Here is a 21615-nt window from a genome sequence, read left to right as displayed (position 1 = left end):
CCAGTGATCCATATTGCTGACAATATTTTAGCTTGACATCTCAATCTACTTTGATATTTTCACCATAAAAAAAGAGCTGGGTGGCCTAGCATGCAGCTGCCATGGCTGTCTCTGGGTCAGTGGGCTCAGTGTTACATAATCTACTTCAAAAAGGGTTATATAACAAAGTATAAAGGCTTTCTAAATTAAAAAGGCAAGAGAGCCAGCAAAGACCAAGGATAAACAGAGATGATAGTTAAAGCAGCCATGGAAATAAATACCCTTTTGCACCCGTGTGCCAGTCGAGCAAACACAACAATATATGATTGATTTTGCTTATGCAAGAAAATCTCAAGGTCTACTATCAGGGATGTTTGGAAATAATAAATGTAAAATTTGTATTCGCTGCAAGAGCTTTGTCATGTCCCCGATGTTATGAAAAGAGAAATTTTCATGGAATAAAAATTGTTTAACATGATGGAGTCATGCAGAAGGGCTGAATTCAAATCAATATTCACTCAGTACTGAAATGTTACAAGAAGGTTAATGACATGTTTGATAGAACAGGGCCGAGGCCAATTTCATGGCACTATTTGTTAAAATGAGGTTGCATTATGTATCAGCCTACAATTACACGCTTTAATGAGACATTTTTCCCTTTTTCCTTTACTTTCCACCAGATGCAAACTGACTTAATGACAAACTGTGACCTACAATTGAATCCAGAGGCTGAGCTAAAATTGGTGTTTTAGATCAGGGGAGCCCAAACAGGCCAATGTTGTGGTTTAATCATTTTTGGCTCCCACCTGATGTAGATGGCAATTTTTCAGAGTTACTACTGCAGCATGGAACCAAACAATGAACAAATGAATAAAAACAGCCATATGCAGAGGAACACACATTCCGCAATTTGTCAGCCAGAATTATAGGTACTTATCGGTTTTGGAGCAAAGTCAAGCCCTCCCTCATCACCATCTATCTGTCCAAGTGGCTGCTCTGTCTCTACTCCTGCTGTTAAGCTTTAATTTTACCATATTTTACATTCCTGTGGAAAAGAAACAACGCTTTTCTTTAATTTCACATTGTAGGACATGTAAAAAAAAGGAAAAAAAACCTACCCAGATCTTAAAATTAAATAAATACACTCTTACATGACAGCACATTGTGACACTCTGTCGTCATTTTATCAAAAAAAAAACAAAAAAAAACAAGGCAAAATGCAAAAAAATTTGTAAAAAACTGAAAATGCAAACTTGACTCAATAGCTCGTAGACCCGTCTTTAGCAGCAATAACTTGAAGTAATCATTTTCTGGATGACGTTATTGGCCTCTCACATCGTTGTGGAGGATTTTTGGCCCACTCTTTTTTACAACTTTGATATAGTTTATTGGGGTTTGCTGGCATTTGTTTATGCATTTCAACAAAGGTTGAACTCAATTGGGTCACTGCAACACTTTGTCAGCGATGTGCTCTGGATCAGTGTCCTCTTGGAGGACCAAATTGTGGAAAGCTTTAGCTATGGAAAAGATCTCCTCACAGCTGAGCTTAAAATACTTTGGAATGCAAATTATTTAAAGGTCTCATTACCAACTGCAAGATACCCAAGAAACAAATGGATGCAAAACAAGCCCAAATCATCACCTTTCCACCAGGCAGTCGGTATAAAATTTTTGTGCCGACATGTTGTGTTTGATTTATAGAAAATGTGGTGCCCTGCGTTATGACCAAACTCTTTAATTTGGTCTCATTTTTCCAAAGGACATTACCAAATAAGTTTTATGGTTTGTTAAGAATCATCTTTGCAAATCAAAGTCGTGTGGCCATTTTCTTTTTAGAGAAGAGGCTTTCTCCTGGCAATCTGTCCAAGAAAACTGTTCCTATTATCTTTATGATCTAGCTCTTAGTTCTCTTAGCTCTTTGCTTAGTCTGATCTTGGGGTGAACTTGCTGGGATGTCCACTGCTGGGAAGATTGGCAAACGTTGTGAATGTTTTAACCTGTGAATAATTTTTAAAAATCACACAATAACCCTTCCCAGATTGATGGTCAGCAGCTAATGCTTCTCTGATGTCGTTCCTGATGTGTTTCCACCTTGGCATTGTACTGAGACACATCTCAGAGCAGCAAAAAGCCTCTGGTATACAGATGTGTTCATACTTTCTGATGATCAGTTGGGAGTCCATTCTATTGGTACCACCTGACAGCTACTTACCATCTCAATTCTTATAGAAGCAGTGAGGGTGTCCTCAATTTTTACATATTACTTCTGTATTCTGCTTAGTTTGTGTTTATCAAACAACGACTCAGTCAAATGCCATGTATTATTCATCTGATTTTGAATTTAGCTCATATTAAGACCTAATAAGAACCAGATGTTTTTATTATGTCTCAACACGTACCCTTAAAATTGAAACTTCTTTTTCACATGGCTGTAGCTCTCTCCAGGTCACATGAGCATACCCTGTATTTCTCATTAATTCACTCATGTACAACCATTCATCAATATGCTTCTTTTCATACTTTCCACATTTTTGTTCCTTTTCCGCTTTTTGATCTCCGTTTTCTTCATACTTATTCATGTGCGTCCTTCTTGCCTTGTATTCCTGCTTGATGAAACTGCTCTATGACTAAGTGAGCACTGCGGTGATGGATGACCTAATGTGAAGAGATGAAGCATTAAAACCATAATTCATAGGAACATAATGATCAGAGGATTTCAGTGAGGTCCACTTGATATAGTTCTGCATGTAGGTGTGGGTCAGTTTGTGGGATTATCCATATTTATGCTGTCACCGATGAATGGGTGCAGTCTTTGCTAAATGTTTGCATGAGCAGACTCACAATCTCTTCACGCTGTGTGAAACTTTTAGCTGATTTCATTTATTTATGTTTTTAGATTGGGCTTAGCCTTTCTTTAAAAGCTTATGTGTTGGCAACCTTTTTTGCTCCTATAATGAATGCTGTTAGCAGTAAATTCTCCATCTCAGAGAGGCGGAAATTTGTAATCCTCCACCTCTCATCCTATTTCATTATATTGAGAAGAAAAAATAATAAGTTGTCTTATATGATTTATTTTCCATTGGTCTCACTGGCTGCATGAGTCTCACTTTCTAGTCTCAAAGCAGTTACCAGACAAGACAAGACAAGACAAGTGAATTATGTCAAGCTAAAGCCTGGTCTCACACAGTTTTTACAGGCTATGCAAGAAATATCGAAGTTCATATTTAGCAATGTTCAAGGCATTTTGACCAAAAGAAACTTGTTCTAAAATCTCAGTCGGTTAGAACCAGATGACAGTCAGATGTGAACTGGAGTCATGATGATGCCATGAGTGGGTGTATGAGAGGTGTGCTGCAACCAGCTTGCAAAAGCCTTCCCAGTATCCAACAGTTTGAAATAGAAAACAAGTACAGTGTTTAAAATGTGGTAGTTCACTACACAGTGACAGAACTGGTGTGTCAAGGAGAACTAAACACGTTCCCAACACCAGGGGTGTCCTGCAGGTTTTAGATGTTTCCCTGTCCACAGATGTGGATTTAAACACAAGTGTGTCTGGAAAAAGTAAAATAATTAGTCAACCTAAAGTGTCATAATGTTAACAATTTGACCTTCATTAATTTCATTTGTTTTTTCTATGATTCTGTGTTTAGCTGTTCATGTAAATGCTTGATTACAATATTAAACTGTAAGTGTATCTTTTTAACTAAAACTACACTGAATAAAAATGCTTATCAACAAAAAATTATTTATAAATGTTATATTAGGCTAAAATAGAAGGTCTAAGTTATACTAACTCAAAATTCATTCGCAAGCTGGTGGCTCATTCAAAGGAGCTGAGTCAAAAGAGTCAAATCTTTGAAAAGAGTCAAACTCGCCATCACTAATTTGCAAAGAGTCTTCAGTCCTCTGAAAGGTTAAATACTAATAAGCTTTGAGCTTCTGTTTGTGACCATGTTACCACCAGCTAAACCAACATTAGGGCCCTAAATTAGCCTCTACTGTACACATACATGCACAACTGTACACACACACTCAGTGGATACCCCCTGGGGTGAAAAAGTGTAAAGTGGAAAACTGCACCCAGATGGGTGTTGGGAAAAGGAAATGGACTACTGAGTGCATGTGAGGTCAGATGTCATGCTGCATGTGTTCCATGTGAGCACTAACGTAAGTACAGACATGCAAAGACATATGTTAGGTCAAAGGTAGGGTTTGTTGGACTGTTGAGTCTGTGCTTGTCTTTCAAACATACACATACCTGTAACTAGATATTTTTCATTTGCTTGGAAGGTAGCAGCAGTTGGAGTTTTGGGTACCAGGGTGGACGTCCTGATGTAAAACACAGAAAAAAAAAAGGTGGAACAGCTGGGTAGAAACATCTGCTTCTAATGTGTTTCACTTATAAAATACTTTGTATTACCTAATCCTTCTCCAAAACAGGAGAGGTGCCTCCTAATCATGTGCACACACACAGCCTTGCTCACCCACTGCAGTTCGAAATCACATATGAGGCACATTACAGGCCTTTATAGTTGAATCACATGCAGAGCCACTGAAAGCTTTTCTAACCAGTGGGAGGGAGAATGGAAAAAGAAATGTTAAAGGTGCAGAGGTGACATGAACTGCGACTGGATGAAGCAGATGATTTTACTGATAGCTTACAGTTCAGGCTTTGTTGTGACATGATAATCTAATACATGGGAATTAGCTCACTTATTGCTATCATTACTCCCTCTCAAAACATTACAACAAATTCTGCACAAGTCATCATCAGGCAAGAAGAAGAAAAAAAAAAAAAAAAAAACACTGCACTATGGTGTTCAACTGCCTGTTTCTCTAATTAATTGCACCCAGGCACCAAACAGGTCTTGTAGTGTTTTACAAGAGACAGCTTGCTATAAATAATGGTCTCTAGGTTGTGCATCAGGCAGCTCTCACATTGCAGACTGTTTATGTCACAGATGGATACAAACAGCAGTTCAAATGGGGAAATGTACACGAGGAAAAGTAGATCAAACAGGAAACAGCCAAGAGAAGTCGATGAGACACAGACGTGGATCTGGACCTGTTTTGCTTAATGTGCCTGTTTTTATGAGGGCTGTTAAATGGTCTGTATTTGGTGGTTGGTAAGATAAAACACATGCAGAGTGCTATATTTGCACAAATGTTTACCTGTCTGCTTTTAACATTTAAGGAAAGATGGATTAAGAAGGTGCATTCACAGGCCCTCATTTGTCGGCTGTATGATATCAGTCTCAATCAATAACCCAAAACTCCATTTCTTTTTTTTTTTTTTTTTTTTTTTTACTGCAGTACAATTAGGTTTTATGGTCAATAATAGAATTTTCTTACCAGTGCAGGAATTTCCTTTTTGGCATAGCCTTGCTGTTTTGGTAGGCAGGTCAGCAGAGGTAAAACTCTCCTGCATCGGGAAAGAGGAACACCAACTGCTCTATTTACTTAGTCTCCATAGAAATAAATGTGCATCACTGTGAGCACAATCAAAAGAATCCACGGTTGAATCATTCTTTGTGGCATTTGAGGTTCAGTCCACTCTAAAGCTCTGAATGCGTCGTTCTGTTTTATCTGGATCTCACACCCTGTGATTATGTCATCTTCCAGCACCTTTAGCACAAGAGATTTGACACACTAATGAGTGAGCACATCAGGAGTTTGATTTAGCTGCACTGTGCGTCTTAGATGAACATCAGTAAAAAAAGACGTTTTCTTACTTTTTTTCTGTCTCTGCAGATGTGGTTCATTTGAGTTCACATTATTTCCAGTTCAAATTAGCAGAGTAAGTCTTTGTTTTCTCTTCAGAACGGCTCCCCTGGGCTTCCTGTTGCCTGGTTGCCTTGTTCTCAGAGAAAAAAAAAAGCATGACGGGAGGCAGCGAAAGTATGCTAACATCCTCATCATTGTTATCACTCTTATTATTAATTCAATGCAGACAGAAACCAGCTAGCTAGGGGTGGGCACTTCACAAGTTTCTCCTGCTGAGCAGTTTGAACACACATCTTAAACAGATGGGCATCTGTGGGTGACGGCCAGCATTGATGAGAGTGGATGGGGGTGTAATTAAAAAGAGGAACTTTTAAAGGGAATCTGGGACTGCTCTGTTCACTTTCTGGTCTTTCCACTCTGCCCAGGAGGAAGGCTTATATTACTGTGTGGAGTGATGGGTCCCACTGTGCAAGGCTATACCACAGGGCGGATACTCCCCACCACTTCACTACAACAACAAAATCAATGTGGATGGCTTTCATCTTAGCAAAAGTTCGGATTCTAAAAATGAAATTAAAAAAAACAATTTACATCAAGATTTTATGCTTTTTTTTTTTTTTTTTTCCCCCCCTTCGTTTTCTTCATTTCGATCTTGTTTAACACATATTGAGAGCTCAGCCATTTTTTGTTGCTTTCACCGTGCCCAGGGGAAGAGCCTTGGTGACAAGCTGTGCATATGTGGAAGAAACCCAGTTGCTAGAACCCAGACCAGAGGGGAGGGGAGACTGAATGTCACCTTCAAATCCAGCAGGCGGATTGATTCAGGGCCTTCGGGGAGCTGAGGGAAATACCTCGCCCTGACAGGAGACACTAAACTAAACAACCAGCGCTCCCCCGGGAGAGTGCTTAACTGCAGAGGGCTATGAAAAATGGGCCCATGGCAATTTCTTTTTACACCAAACTTAGTTTTATATGACATAAAATGTGTTCGTGTTTGAAACGTGCGGTTCAATAAACATGGCACTTAACCTCAGATACGAGATGTTTCCTGACTTTCCAAATTCTCCAGGACAAATCTGCACCAGAAACAGTGCAAACAGTGTTGTGAAAATGCATCGACCCAGTTTTTTATCGTAAAACATGAATCATGACATAAAACAGTTTTCAAAGGTAATTCTGTTATGATGAAGCGCATGAAGGCTCATATCTCTTAAGATCTCTCTCCATGCAGATTCCCACAGTGTGAGTCTGTGAAATCACAGACATAAATTCTATGTTATACTACACCCATCAAAAACAGCATTACAGCCACACTGATTATGTTATTACTGTGTGATTTCTGTTTGGAAACCCTGATGTTATGCTGACATCTTCCTCTCGCTTTAAAACTGGTACAGAAAAAAACCCAGCTGAACTGTTTTTATGCAACCGGGGGGAGCTTACTCAGTATTAGGCTGGTGATTTTAAGGTTGCAGCTGATTAGTGTATAAACATTCTGTTTTACACAGAGATATAAATTATAAGCTGAAATGTGTTTCATGAAAGAATACTGGAGAGCTTTCAAACTCTTCCCCACTAACAGCAATGGCCACTTCTCATTTTATCTCATATCCTGTTGTGTAACTGAAAGCAGACTGTTAATATTAAATATTTACTCTTGTGCTTTTGGCTGAATGCTTGAAACAGTCCTATGATGCATGGCGTATATCTGGACACACAACAGACTCACGGACAGTTTGATTGTTTAAGCCACCGTCATAAATAACCACGTAGATCGTGGTTCGCTTAAACGGCCACTCGGTTTATTTCTGCTCATTCGCATCCTCTGCCAAAAAAACTCTAATCCCATCTTCCTCCTCTGTCCTTCTTTAAATGAACAACAGTGCAATAAAATCTGAATGTTTCCAGAAAGAAGTTACAAGTGGAACAACTCTTAGTTCCCCCTCTGAGTATTGCAGTATCAATGTGTTTGCATGAGATCATTACTGTGTTGCATCTTGTTCTTCAATACACTTGCAACAACCACTCACACGGATGATGTTTTGCACATAAAAACAGCAGTATGCTTGTGTTTATGCATAAATCATATTGGTGGGAAAACTACTTTTCTTCCCAACTATCTTGTTTCTTGATTTCTGGCCAGCATTGATCATAAAGTAACATTTGATTATTGTCCGTGGCAAGATGAGAAACTGCAGGGGATCCTTCCTTCCGTGAACAGTAGTTGGAAATCTTTTAATTTAATCAACACAAGTGAATTTGATGCCTCACCAATGTGCACGAGGGAGAAACTTCGCAGAGGAAAAAAAAAAAACAACAAAAAGAAAACCAACAAAAACCATGTCAAAAGTTTGAATATGAAGTAAAACAGTCTTTGCTTTTCCTTTGTCCCACAGGAGACCGACAGACTGACAGCTTTGCATAAGAATTCAGCACCCTTCATCTATGCAACAAAAGTTAATTTCTTTACATGAAGCACTCCGTTTTTGAAAGGTGGGTGCTGTATATGCAGTGCATGCCTGATCAGGATGGATATGTCTTGCTGCATGCAGCCATTGCTATGAGTGATTGGTATGCTGAGTGATGTGGCCACACACTGGGCTTTAAAGCTGCTGGGTCATTAAGCATCCACACAACAGTGGCAGTGTGGAATGCTCATCATGCTCAGGAGATGAGGGTACAGAGTCTATAGTGCATGAAAAGTATATGCAAGATTAAGGTTTTTATTCTGACCAGTTATGGGAAAACTGCAACAAAGAGAGAAAGAGACAGAGAGAGAGAGAGAAAGAGAGAGAGAAAGAGAGAGAGAGATTGGCTAAACTGGAGAAGAAAAAGCTTGGATTTGAAAGTCTAATATTAGTTTGTTCCTCTTTGGGAGTATTGATCACAGGAAGCAAACAAACAGTGCACATGTCAGATGTATGGTGGGGCAACTTCCTCCCTGTTATCCTTGGAGAGTTTTGTTTCTCTTGTTTGAGTCAGGCCTGCTTGATCACTGCCACAGGAGAGTATCAAAAAGAAACAGGATGTATTGAAAAGCTAGTTTTGATGCCCTGCTGCGAGTTTGTCCATTCAGGCTATGATTAAGTGGATGATTTGTGCCGTGGTGTAGATTGAATCTTTTATGGCGCAGCAGGAGATCCAGCTGGGAGGGCATTTATGATGCATCAGAAAATAGCAGCGATGTGAAAATAATGGTGCAGATGGAGGGGAAATGGAAGGAGACGGCTGACAATATAGGCGAGAAAAATGGAACTCTGCAGAAAAAGAGTAAACAGTGGACACAAAGCAAAAAAAGGTCAATATCTACTTTTCATTAATAGCAGACTGAAGCAATAAAGTTTAATGTACAGTTAAAGACTGGGCTCACCCATTGTATAGCTCTTCCTGAAAGATAATTAGGTTCAACTGAAATTAGAATTTTTTGTAGCCTAAGTTTATTTAGTGTTTATTTTGGCTTGTGAGATAATTTGATTGAAACTATAATATATTGACATTCGTGCTCTTTGAGGAACAGTGCTGATAATGGTAATTTAAAAGGTACAACACCTATTAAGACTCGGAGAGCACTAATGTTGGAGATATCCTGTGTGCTTTGAAAGTATAATCAGTGGTAACTACAGCTAGACCCATAAAAGAGCAGCAGATAATGTTACCTAGACTCCTTCCTCTTCTATTACATTCAGCTGTCCCAAACATTACAAGTGGAAGCTATTTAGGCGGGCTCACTTTGTTTTTTCTTTTTCTGTAGACTGTGGAATTCAAACTTGACAGCATGGTGGTTCCTGCCAAAGGCTGCTGAAAAAAAATTATCAATGTTACTCAAACATGGATCCCTTTGTTGAGGCCCTCCATGATATTTCATCTTTAAAGTTCAGATACTGTGAACCAAGTCATTTCGTCTCATGCTGCTTGCAAGATGAGATGACATGAAATTGGAATCTAAAGAGTATTCATCTTGCCAGCTCCATGCTACCACTTTGAAGCCAAAGTAGAAAAAAAAAAAAAAAAAAAGAAAAACAAGTTTTGGTCTAGCATCCTTCAGTGGTATTTATGGCTATGATATATATTACATAGAAAGGTGGATGGGGTTTTCCACTGTGACATGTGAAGACAATGCAAATGTACCTTAACTTTCAAAATCACTGATGGAGGCTTGGCTCTGACGCCAAAACATAAGTAGCTGCAATAAACTGCCATTAAAAAGCTTTAGATTTTTACATGAAATACTGAGTCATTAAAATTTCAAATGACTCATCAAGGTGTCGGTCAGATTCACTCCTTTTGATTAGTGTGCTTTAAAAAAATCCATCTTCCAACAAATAGTAGTCAAGCAAAGTCATGTTTCAGAACCCATCTCTACCCATCTTCAATCATTCTTAACCTCTAGACATAAGGCTCCTTTATAAAGGCTTCTGCCCTTCTAATTATAAGTGCTACTTCAGGCCTGCTTTTTTAAGTTGGTTTACTTGTTTTTAAATTTGACATTTAAGTCTTCTCTCTTTGCCAGATTTCATAAGGTAAAAAAGTTATCTCTGTTAAGTCAGAACAACTGGTATATTTGTGTCCTGTAAAAATGAATTTAGTTAAGTTCCACAATCAGTGACATTTAGTTGCAAAATAAACAAAAAACAAAACCAAATCGACAACACCAACAAAAAGATCACATCTGGGTCATCTGGATTTTCATCAGATTTTCTTCTTATTTCAAAGTGGGAAAGATGCTTTCTATGTCATAATAGCTTACCCTTCAAGAAAGAAAAAAAATAAATGCAGATAGATAGATAGATAGATAGATAGATAGATAGATAGATAGATAGATAGATAGATAGATAGATAGATAGATAGATAGATAGATAGTTTTATCTGAATATTCATTTTAAATCATGTTTTCACTGAATCAAGACTCCACATTATTTATCTCTTTCTTCCTTTCTTGACGAGCAAGCTAGTCTGTCATAGTCGTTCTCATTTTTAAATAACATGAGAAGAAAAGCCGATGAAAATGCAGTTGACCCAGCTTTTTACCAGCACTTAAACACACCATGTACAAATGAAGCTGTGAGGCTCCCTGAAGCGTTAAAAGGGTTTAAAAACCCCTCAGGCACTTGTAAACTGATCTGTGCGTAAATGCAGTTTAGTCCGTGCGTAGCAGGCGATTTGTGGACACGTACGTATTGGTTTATCTGCGCAGGAGCCTTTTTGAACATGGAAGTATTAGAATTGTGAGCTTGAAAATAAAGTATTTGTGTGTAGAATTTTAATGTTTGTCTTTTTTGTTATTTGTACATGTGCAAATATATTTCTTGTAATTTATATTTGCGTATGTATTTGCACATACAAGCAGTTACCCCACGTTATGCACAAAATAGTTTACACAGTTCACAAAACAAGTGTTACAGAATTACCTAAAGTTATACACTATTTTTTTTTCAGTTTAATAAATCATGTATTACATGTACAATGATACTGAGTCTATTTTCCATCCCTAAAATCAAATATTTGGAATATTTGAACAAATCAGGAATGTTTAGCTCTGCAACCCCAACCCCAAAGCTTCAGGATAATATCAAAAGTGCTATCACCCGACCAGGGACGTTTTTAGTCCCTGCTTCCTGTGGTTGAAACAAATAGGGCTTTCAAAGGACACTCCAAAAGATCCTAGTTCCTAAAAAAGTTTCCTGTGCTAGAAAAGTAGCTAAACACTCACCACTCATCCCATCACATTATTTTTTGGTGAAAAAACAAAACCTGTTTAGAGTTTCTGTTGAATTTCTGCATTTATGTCTCATTTAATAACTTGACTTTTGTAGTTAATAGAGTGTGAAGTTCTACTTTTAGTAGTGAACCGCAGTTCATAGATATAAGTCAAAAAACAACTCACTTACAACATGTATTGGAATTCCTCCCAAATCCAGACTGAGTGACAATAAACTGACATCTGTGATTGGTCAAATGAGACTTTCTGCAAACAAGAGAAAATAGTGTCAATCCAGCCAAAAACAGAAGGTAAAACACTCCCTGCAGCGATGAGGACAAATTGTTATTGATCTGCATTCCTTGAACAGACCGGGTTGTTTATCAAAGCATAAATCAAATACAAGGAATCTGTAACACTCAGAGTTATTAGTATACTTTCATTGGAAACCTCAGCACGCTAGTTCCTTATGGACATGCCAGTACAGATAATTCAGGTCTGAGGGAGACATGGGGTAAAAAAAAAAAAAATTAAATAAATAAATAAATATAAATAAATAAAAGGAGGGGGAAAAGTTAGAAAGAGAATGGGAGGCAAATAGTTTTCAGAGAAAGTTCCCAGTTTTTTCTCTTGTGGTGAACAGTGTGTATTTATGTAGCTTCCTCTTCTAACCCCCGCAAACCATAAAAGGGAGGGAGAAAGTAAAAGAGAGAAGGGTGGCTGAGTGATTATGTGCTAAGGAGGTGTGTGTGGATGTGTGCATGTTGAGACGTACGCCACACACTTTCTCTCTCTCTCTCTCGCGCTCTCTCTCTTTCTTTCTCTCTCTCTCTCTTTCTCTCGCTCTCTACTTTAAAGTGCTTTACCGCTTCGGCCAACATCCTGAAACAGGCCACTCTCCACTCCACCCCAGTACTCCCCTCTCCTTCAGACAAACGCATGGAATCCAGCTGCTTGAAAAGAGAGGCGTAAAGAGAGCAACTTTTCAGAGGAGAAATAAATGTTTGGAGTCTGCTTTTGGCTTCCTGGGCAGAGCTACATGCGGTGGCTGACTGTTGGAGTTAAAAAAGGAAACAATCCCCTTTTTCCTGTGTGCGTGTTTTCGGTCTGCACATGTGCTAAACAGTGGGAGCACAAATTGGACTGAAGAAGACCTTGGATGCAACAGCAAAAAGGAGGATTAGCCAAAAGAAGAGAAGTGAAAGTAGTAAAAGACTGAAGCAGCAGAAGTTAAACTGAGAATACAGGAAAGGAGAAGTAAGAGTTGGAGTCCAAAGGGAAATTTCAGCAGCAGTACAGATAAAAATATAGAGGAGTGAAAAGAACCTCACCTGACCCACTTGTCCACTTGGCCAGGTGGTGCAACCTCCTTCTTCCCCTCTCCTCCTTCCCTTTTTTTTACCCTGACATGGGCCGCCTGCTGGCCCTGACCCTCGCCTACCTGGCCTACCTGCTGGCCACTGCTATTGGCTCCCAGCGCCAGCAGCACCGTGTGCAGCACGGCTCCTGCAGCTACACCTTCATCCTACCTGAAGTGGAGCACTGCCTTCCTGTAAAGGACTTCCAGGTCACTAATACCCTGCAGAGAGACTCCCCACCTGAGGCCGAGCCTGATACAGGAGAATCCAAGGAAAGGCCTTCATGGCAGGAGAGGAAGCTGGAAAGTCTGGAGAACGCTATGGAGAATAACACACAGTGGCTGCAGAAGGTAAGGTATCCAAACGGTTGATTCACAGCTCAACAACTCTACTTGACATGCTGTCTTACCTTTTCCCTTCCACGTGTTTCACTGCAACATATATATCTTAAAAACACAATGCAGCAAAGCAAAGCAGAGAATGTCCACAGAGAACTCTATCTTATTAAATCTGATGACAGACCTGTAATATTGATAAGTTCAGTGCTTAGCTGGGATTTCCTGGATGCTTCCTGTATAGCTATCTGGCTCTGTGACAATGCTTGGTACATGAGTGTGTGTCTGTATTTAAGACCACTGGGATGACAGAAATCCCAGTTGCATGCAAGGGGAGTTTTGCTAAGTTTGTTAATGTCAACTTGTGCCAAATATGTCTCACACAATCAAACCCTCTAACCCCCCTACCCCCCCTTCAATAGGGTACAAGTTCACAAACCAAATTTAAGTCACTTTATAAGCTGAAGTCAGCCTGAATCTCTCTGTTATAAAACTTGGCTTACATAGAAATTCAGTGAAAAACAGTTTATCTGAGGAAGACACATTTGGGTATGTCTCCTCACTCCACACTTGGCCTTTGCATTTCCATTTAGCCCAGATTATGACCACCTAAAATAAAATGATGCGATTAGCCATGGCTCGACAATGGAGTTTGAACTGCTAAGGTCATCTCAGCACAGAATCAGTGTACGGCCATTGTCTAGGACAGACTGACAACATGTCACGCTTCTTCACCCATTCCCCTATTCTTGTCTGCATCTCTCACAAAATATTTATAGTACACACTAATCCCCCTCAGGATTATAAATATTCTTGTCATGTACTGATTGGCTGACAGAGCATAAATATGTTGATTATATTCCAGGATTACAGAATGGGTCATAATGAAAACCAAATCTATCTGTGCTCCTGTCACTCTCCACTCTCATACTTGCTCACAGCACAAGCTCTTCATATGCATTGTGAGCATCCAGGTCATTTCTTTCTGCGTCATTTTGTACAGCCCGGGTGATGTCTTATTGACCGTTACATCTCTGTTTATCCTGCTTAAATCGCTTCACCTGACATGCAATCAAAACACTGTGTGATGCACAATTTAGACCTATTACCTGCACTTTGAGGCCATACTTTGTTTCTCTCATGCATTAAATATATTATAGTATTCATTCATGCAGTTTAAAAAGCTAAATTGTGGAAAACAGATCACATTTTGAACCCATCTTGAGCCAACCAACGGTTTTCACACTGTATTTGTTTTACTTTACACACTTATTTCCTTTTAAGCCTTTTACCATTCTCCCCCCCAGTTGAAAACTAGCCCTTTGGCTAATACAGATAAATTTACAATGGTATTGATAAAAAAAAAAAAAAAAAAACTCTAAATAAATATTTAATATAACCAGAGATTAAGGAGATGCAGTTTAAATCCCCCTCACATCCAGAGAAAGCCTTTTGGTGATACACATCTTGCTTTGTTGCCAACTTCTTCCACATAATGTCTGGAATGAACACAAAGATCCAACCTTTCAACAAGTAAACCCCACCAGGCCAAAGTGATGCATAAATGATCACACTGTAGGTGGGATTTTCACATAAACATAGCATGACCCAAGAGAGGCTCTCTTAGTTATGCGCAAGGGTATACTGACCTTTGACCCCAGACGGCAAAGCCTTTTCAGCACCTTGTGGAGCTCATTAAGCTTATCTGCACGAGGGGTAGGAAGAACAGGCCGATGTGCATGCGGAAGAGCTTTAGGCATGTGTGTGTTGGTGTCTCTGTGAAACTTTACACGAGCTCACTCAAAACTCCCCTGGGATGCTGCAACCCTCTCAATGAACGTTCCACCAAAAACCCCCTTGAAAGGAAACACCACTCCCTACCCCCCCTGCATAGAGAATTAGAAGCGCCTACACTAATCCGCCATGTTCTGAAGAGGAATCTCCACGGACTGTATTAATGCTGCGGATTCTTGCTCTGCTGTTTCCAAGAAAAGACCAGTGTTTGTTGTCTTTTTGGACTAAACCCCAACACAACCCCCCATCTTGTCCCTTTGGCCTTCTGCAGCCCTGAAGTCTAAGAAAATGGGAAATGAGCTTGTGTTTGTTTGTACTTTTATGAGGCTCCACAGATTATGTTATTTTAGAATTACTGATCAAAGAAGCTTGGCTACTCATGTAAACCTTAGTTTTATGGCTCCCTAACATTTCTGTAAACTTGCATATAAGCATAGTAGCAACTTGCCTTATAAAGACACAAACCTGAGAGTTTGTGTCAGGCTTACTAATACGAAGCATCTATCCATAATTGGGTGGATTTTTATCAAACAAGCCAATACAGAGGAACACTGTTAGGACACATCCAGGGCCACACTGGTCTCTGTACTCTGATAACACCTCTTGAAAATGGACATTTAAATGCAAAGATACATGGACTAAAAGATACATACAAGACTAAATGATTGTACATTCTCCACAACAAAGTAAATTGTGTCCTCTACATTTCATACTTCACAAGAAACATAGTTTGGACACCTGCCACCAAGTAGGAGTCTGGGTGTGTTTGAAGTGACAGGTGTTTGCATCAGTATATGCTTTACATATGTCTTATATAACATTATGATGTGTAGAATTTTGTATTCCTCATCTCAGCCAACTGTTCCTTAAAACTATCCATTTAATCTTGTTGAATATTTTGCATCATCTGGATTTTTTTCTGTTCCATTTTTAAACTTCTCTTGCAGATTAACTATATTTTTTAACTAATTTTTACATATTCAATTTACAGGTGTTACAAGCAAATCTAAAAAAAAAAAAAAAAAAAATCCTTCAACATCAATATCAATAGCACCTCCCTATTCCCGCTGTACTAGAAAAGCCATTTAACTAATTTGAACACACTACATTAACTGTGCTTGTTTAATGTGTAAAAATGATGCATCTATTGACCAGAGTGTTTAAAATAGTAGCTGTAAAAGTGACAATAATATCAACCCTCAAATGAAAAGATGCTAACGATCTAACACACCAGTCTTCACAGTTTCCGTTGTCATTGCTTAAGACTGAGTCCTGCAATTTGGCCAAGATAATAATTAGTAATTATCAGTGAAAGTCATTTTAAGAAAAATAATTGTACAAAAAAAGCAGCTGAATTTATTCCATTTTGCCTGCAGAATCGCACACAGGAGCAATGACTCCAATATATAGTACCAACACAATGAAGATGTTTCCGATAATGAAAAAAAAAAATCCTAGTATGATCGAGTTTATTCTCTTTTATCAAATCTGTACTTATGAGGTGATTTTGTTGAAAAAAAGGTTTTAATTTGTTCTGTAAATATAATATTTACGTGCTAGCAAACTGTTGTTGAGATAGTTTGCTAAATTCTTCACTGTAGTTTTGCATGTTAGCATAGCCGGAATAAAAAGAGTAGGACTCAATTTGCTATAAGTGAATTAAATCTTCACAGATTATGTTGTGGAAGTTGCTGCCCCATATTAACCAGTAGATGAGTGAGTTTTCTTGTTTGTTTTTTATCTTGTCTTTTCTTTCAGTAATTCTTGGTGCATCTCTGCCTCAGGCAAGGAGAGGAATATATTATTTAAAAGGTTTGGTTTATTTTATTAAGAGCAGGAAGAAAGCAAACTCGGACTGGGTGAATGTTGCAACCCCCAAATGTACTAAGTGTGGTAAACTATTAGGTCTGGAAATGATCTTTGTTTTAAATGCATATGGTTGTCTTGACAGCATAAAAGAAGATGGGTTCACTTTCACCCACAGCTTTAAAGATTAACATACCTTGACAAACACAATCAATTCACAAAAATGAAAAAAATAATTGAATGACAAAAGTGTTTTAGTATCCAGGGATCTTTCATTATTTAACGATAATTCATCCCCATTTCATTATTACTTAGCAAAACCCCCTGATATGATCATGTCCTCTGTAATTATAACAGATAACAAAGGCATCTTCTTGCTTAATAATTAAGATATCAAGTGATGCAGCATGATTATGTCAGCAGCGATTCCTACTCTGACCCTCCTAAACAAGTAAAAAAAATCGATTTTATTACATCCCTGAAGTGATTTATCTGGCTGTATAGCACATACAGCATGTGACAAAACTTCAATTAATACAATTAGCAGGGAGAGATGAAGCATATCAAGACCTCTGGATTTAGCTCTCACACAAAAGCTGTAATAGGAACAATTTGGAAGGGGGGCTGATAGCAGCTTGAATGTATGAGGCTGATTATGATGCAGGGATCTTTAGCTCTTCCTGTAGAGATGGCTTTAATCTGCTTAGTAATCTCTTCATAACTTTTGTTTTGGACAGATTTTTTTCTTATTATCTCAGTGGTCCTAAAGTAGCAAAGTACGTGAGATGATTACAAAGCAGGCGTGAAGAGGGACAATTTAAAGTGGGAGTTATGGAGAAAGTTAAAAAGGATCCAAGAGACAAAGAGAGAAAGATTACCAGCAGGCAAACAATTCAATTGGAGATTTACTATAATTTTTCTTTAAAACTTCATAAAAATAGAAAAAAGTCCATGTTGCAATAAATCATCATAACCCCATTTCTTTTCAAAATGTTCACTTAAATTAAAATAAAAGATGAAAAAAAGAAAACAAACAGTTGTCATCTGATTTGAATTCAACTCCATTTTTGTGGATACCAACTCATTAGCTGGATAATGCTGAGTGCTTCCCCTTGGAGAGTTCATTTTCCAGTTTTGTGATTTAATGAGTAAAGTCTGATCTCTTCTCCCCAGAAGAGTTATAAATATTAATACTTTCTAGTTCAATATTCTACTCTGCTTTATTACAAACAAAATTCCATCTTTCACGGCTGAAAAAAAAAAAAAAAAGGGGGGATTTTGACTTCCACTTGCAGTTGGCTTAAACAGACCACATTAATAAGAAAATCTATTCATTGGCGCAAGATGAATGCCATCCTATTTTTAGTCCTTGTGTAACGTGATGGTTTTTGCAAGTGGGCTTGTGATTGATAACAGAGTTGGTCACTATCCCTGAAGTTCTGTACATGAATATGATGAAGTCAAACTCCACGAACATACTTTGACTGCTCTTTGTGAAGATCCAGTAAAGCATACATGACCATTTATAAAAGTGAGAGAGAATATTTGCCGAAGGTAGGCAAGGTGGAGGCAAAGTTGCTCGACATGAAAGACTTTAAATTCCACAATTTCTTAACAGATCACTTGTTAGATGCCCCTGTCTCATTGCACTTAGGTGTTAGTGGATGCAAAGGGATGCATTCTTCTTCATTGCAGTGGGACTAAAAAATAATCTAATATCTGCTAATTGGTCTTATAGCTGGAGAACTTCATCCAGGAGAATGTGCGCTCTGGGATGGAGGAAATCAAGAGATCTGCAGTACACACCCAGACAGCTGCCATGTTGGAGATGGGGACCAACCTTCTCAGTCAATCGGCGGAGCAGACGCGCAAACTGACAGATGTTGAGACCCAGGTGAGTCCATCGGGGGAAGGAGTGGGGGCTTAAGTGAACATGGGGTCACTTGTTTGCAGCCAAGCCAAATGATCAACTCTAGCTGCTACACCCATGCAACAACAAATGATGTTACTAGCAAAGCACTTGCTGAATAGCTAATCAAATGAACATCGGATGTAACCTGCTGGGAAGCTGTGCCCAAATGAGGTGGCAGATGTTTTAAAACAGCTGGTATTTGGTTCTGCAGGCTCTGATTGACACAATGAGCTGATCATGATGTCTGACAAAAAGCCAATTAAAACATAAAGCTCTGTATCACAACACAGATGTGTCTTTAATCATGCCACAGAGTTGTTATTACAGATTGGGCTGTTTTGGTCCTGATGCTTTTTTTCTCTCTTATCAAAGTCGATACAAATCTACAACCTGTACAAATATCTAAGCTGCTTTGTTTCAACTTTCTGTTTCATCTCTAACTTCAAAACATGTCGCAGGTGCATATGATATCACTCTTGCTCAAATTTTAATTGAAAGATTAAAGAAAGCAAATTATGGGATTTGTGATGTGATGCACACTGTTTATCCTCAAGGGTCCTTTTCATGAATTCAATCCCGAATATCCCTTTCATTCATCCTTCTCTCTGCAAATACTGTGACTGACTCATTATTCAGTTCTTGTCATTTCATAGGTGTTAAACCAGACAAGTCGTCTGGAGATCCAGCTGCTCGAATACTCGCTCTTCACAAACCGTCTGGAGAAGCATATTCTCCTTCAGACACAAGAGATCTCACATCTGAGTGATAAAAACAGGTGAATACAACTGAAGAAGAACTTTTGAGAGTGGGAATCTGAGCTCTTCATTGTTAGATATGTCATGTTTAGTTGCATTGGTGAGTCCAAGGTGAAGGTTACTTACAGGGTCAATGTTGGACATCACAAGGTCATTTACTGCTTATTTTGCTTTGCTTACTTGTGCTCTTCATTTCCCAGAAAAACAGCTAACCAAACCAGACCTACTGTTTTTCCTTTTTTAGTTGCTGTTGCAAATTTATTTGCTTGTTCATAAAATGAGCAGGTGTACCTTCAATAGGCAAAAAGAAGCATAATGACATTATTAGGAAACATTTGACAATGGGTTGTAAAGCATACGCGTGAAACTGGACCCTCGGATCCAATTAAAAAAGACAATGAAGCTATTCTGAACAGCAGAGCAATGAATGACAGTATTGTGCATACTGTGTAAGTATGTGTGTGTGTGTCCCAGGGAATGGGCAGTAGACTGTAGAAGGAGTTTCCCATTCTCTACTCCTGCACCAAGGGGTCAAATATGAGCCAAAAGGGAATAGGAAGTAGGCAGCGTGAAAATGAGCAAGTGTTTTTGCTCTTTGTGGTTATTTATCATTCAATCCATCTGTATCAAGTGTGACTGAGAAAGATCACAGTGCCCCTGCATCAGCACCTGTTACAAATTTGGTAGTGCATGGCCCTCTTCTGCCCTTTAGCCTTTGTCTTTCAAAGTGGTAACATGGCTCTGACATGTAAACAAATTAATACGTTTTGACAAGAATACACTGTGTGATAAGGTTTCATGAGATCTAAGCAGGAAATTTGCAGCAGGGTGGCTGCAGAATAAAAGGAAAATAATGGCTGAACTGGTTGACGGGGGCTACAGCTGCTGAGCCTTGAGGGCACGGAACATGTTTTTGAACTGCTGCCAAGCTAAAACAGGCAGGGAGGCATGTTTGTTTTCATAGGCATTGCATGCAAAATAGTATTGGCAAGAAGTGCAGTACACTGTAGAGAGACACAGAGCAGACTACTAGCAATGCACACTGTAAGTATTAAAATAATTCTAAAAAAAATAGCATAATATCACAAGCATAACAGTTTAAATGCTTAGGGTGCAGTATAATAGAGGTATATTTACTCTGTCAACTTTCCCAACTGTTTAGACATTGCTAGGCTAATTTCTTGCCATGGTCCACTTCAACTGATCCTCATAGGAAAATACACACAATGGAGAATAATTTGTTAGCTTGCTTTTATTGAATGTTTTCCCATAGTGCAGATATGAATTAGGAGTGATGTAAAATTGATTGGGATTGATCCCCTTTTCTTTCCTGAGAGTGAGACAATGAGGATCCATCTTGAGTGTTGCTGGGTTTCCAAGTAGCTTGTTCAATCTGGGTGGCTAGATTGTTTCAATAAATAATGGCTGCAGAGTCGTTAGTCAAAGCTATAAAGATCAAGCTGCAGGGATTTATGATCCTCATTTGAAGGTGGGGATGTAGCCCCTCCCGCAGAGACACATACACACACACACACGCATGCTGTCAGGTTGTTGCCTGCTGGCTATGATTGAGCGTATTAGCATGCCGGGCCATCTGCGAGTGCTGCTGTGGTACAGGTGTTTATATGATGTTAGCCCAAAGAGACTGTTGAGCCGATGTCGATTAGTCATCCTCGTGTAAATGTGAGTTTGTGCAATATCTACTAGATAAATGCTGAATGGATAGATTCTGCACCTGCATCCACTTTTTTAAAAATTCATGCAATAAGGATCTAACAATGTTGCCCTCAATTCTCCCATCTGTTTTCAGAGATTTTTATGCACAAAAGAAATCAATTCTGACCTCTTTTTTTTTTTTTGCTTCTCTCAGTTTTCTGGAACAAAGGCTCTTAGCGCTGGAGGCTCGGTATGGGAAGGAGCTACAGGGTTTAGAGAGTGAAAAGCAACAGCTCCAAGATCTTCTTGAGAGGCAGAGTCGACTGGTTAGTCAGCTTCAGGGTGAACTTGGAAGCTCTATGCTCAACAGCACATTACTGCAGAGACAACAGGCAGTGCTCACGGACACTGTTCAGCAGCTGCTGACTAAAGTCAGTCACTGCAATGGTAAGAATTAGTGAGTTTATTGTGATTAGATCATCATATTGTACTCTCAGCATCAGTTATTTTAACAAGAGATACTATTGTACACAAGAAGTTAGATGTTATTACAGAGTCAGAGTACTTTTTAATGTAAGCAGTGTGCAAGCTTTCAGAT

At 38.9% G+C, this 21615-nt stretch overlaps 1 protein-coding gene across 1 annotated transcript in view; it reads left to right on the top strand.

Moving 5' to 3' along the window:
* Window positions 1-12233: 12233 nt before the first annotated feature.
* angpt2b (angiopoietin 2b) overlaps window positions 12234-21615 on the top strand; it is a 28048-nt gene continuing 18666 nt past the window's right edge. Inside the window, exons 1-4 of the mRNA XM_042012240.1 lie at window positions 12234-13109; window positions 18433-18588; window positions 19260-19381; window positions 21232-21464. Coding sequence (XP_041868174.1) covers window positions 12810-13109; window positions 18433-18588; window positions 19260-19381; window positions 21232-21464 — 811 coding nt within the window. The 5' untranslated portion in view covers window positions 12234-12809. The remainder of the gene's footprint in view (window positions 13110-18432; window positions 18589-19259; window positions 19382-21231; window positions 21465-21615) is intronic.

The sequence above is a fragment of the Melanotaenia boesemani genome, chromosome 17 (assembly GCF_017639745.1).
Source record: "Melanotaenia boesemani isolate fMelBoe1 chromosome 17, fMelBoe1.pri, whole genome shotgun sequence".
In the NCBI taxonomy this organism is placed as follows: Eukaryota; Metazoa; Chordata; class Actinopteri; order Atheriniformes; family Melanotaeniidae; genus Melanotaenia; species Melanotaenia boesemani.
This window is presented reverse-complemented; position numbering and strand designations above follow the sequence as displayed.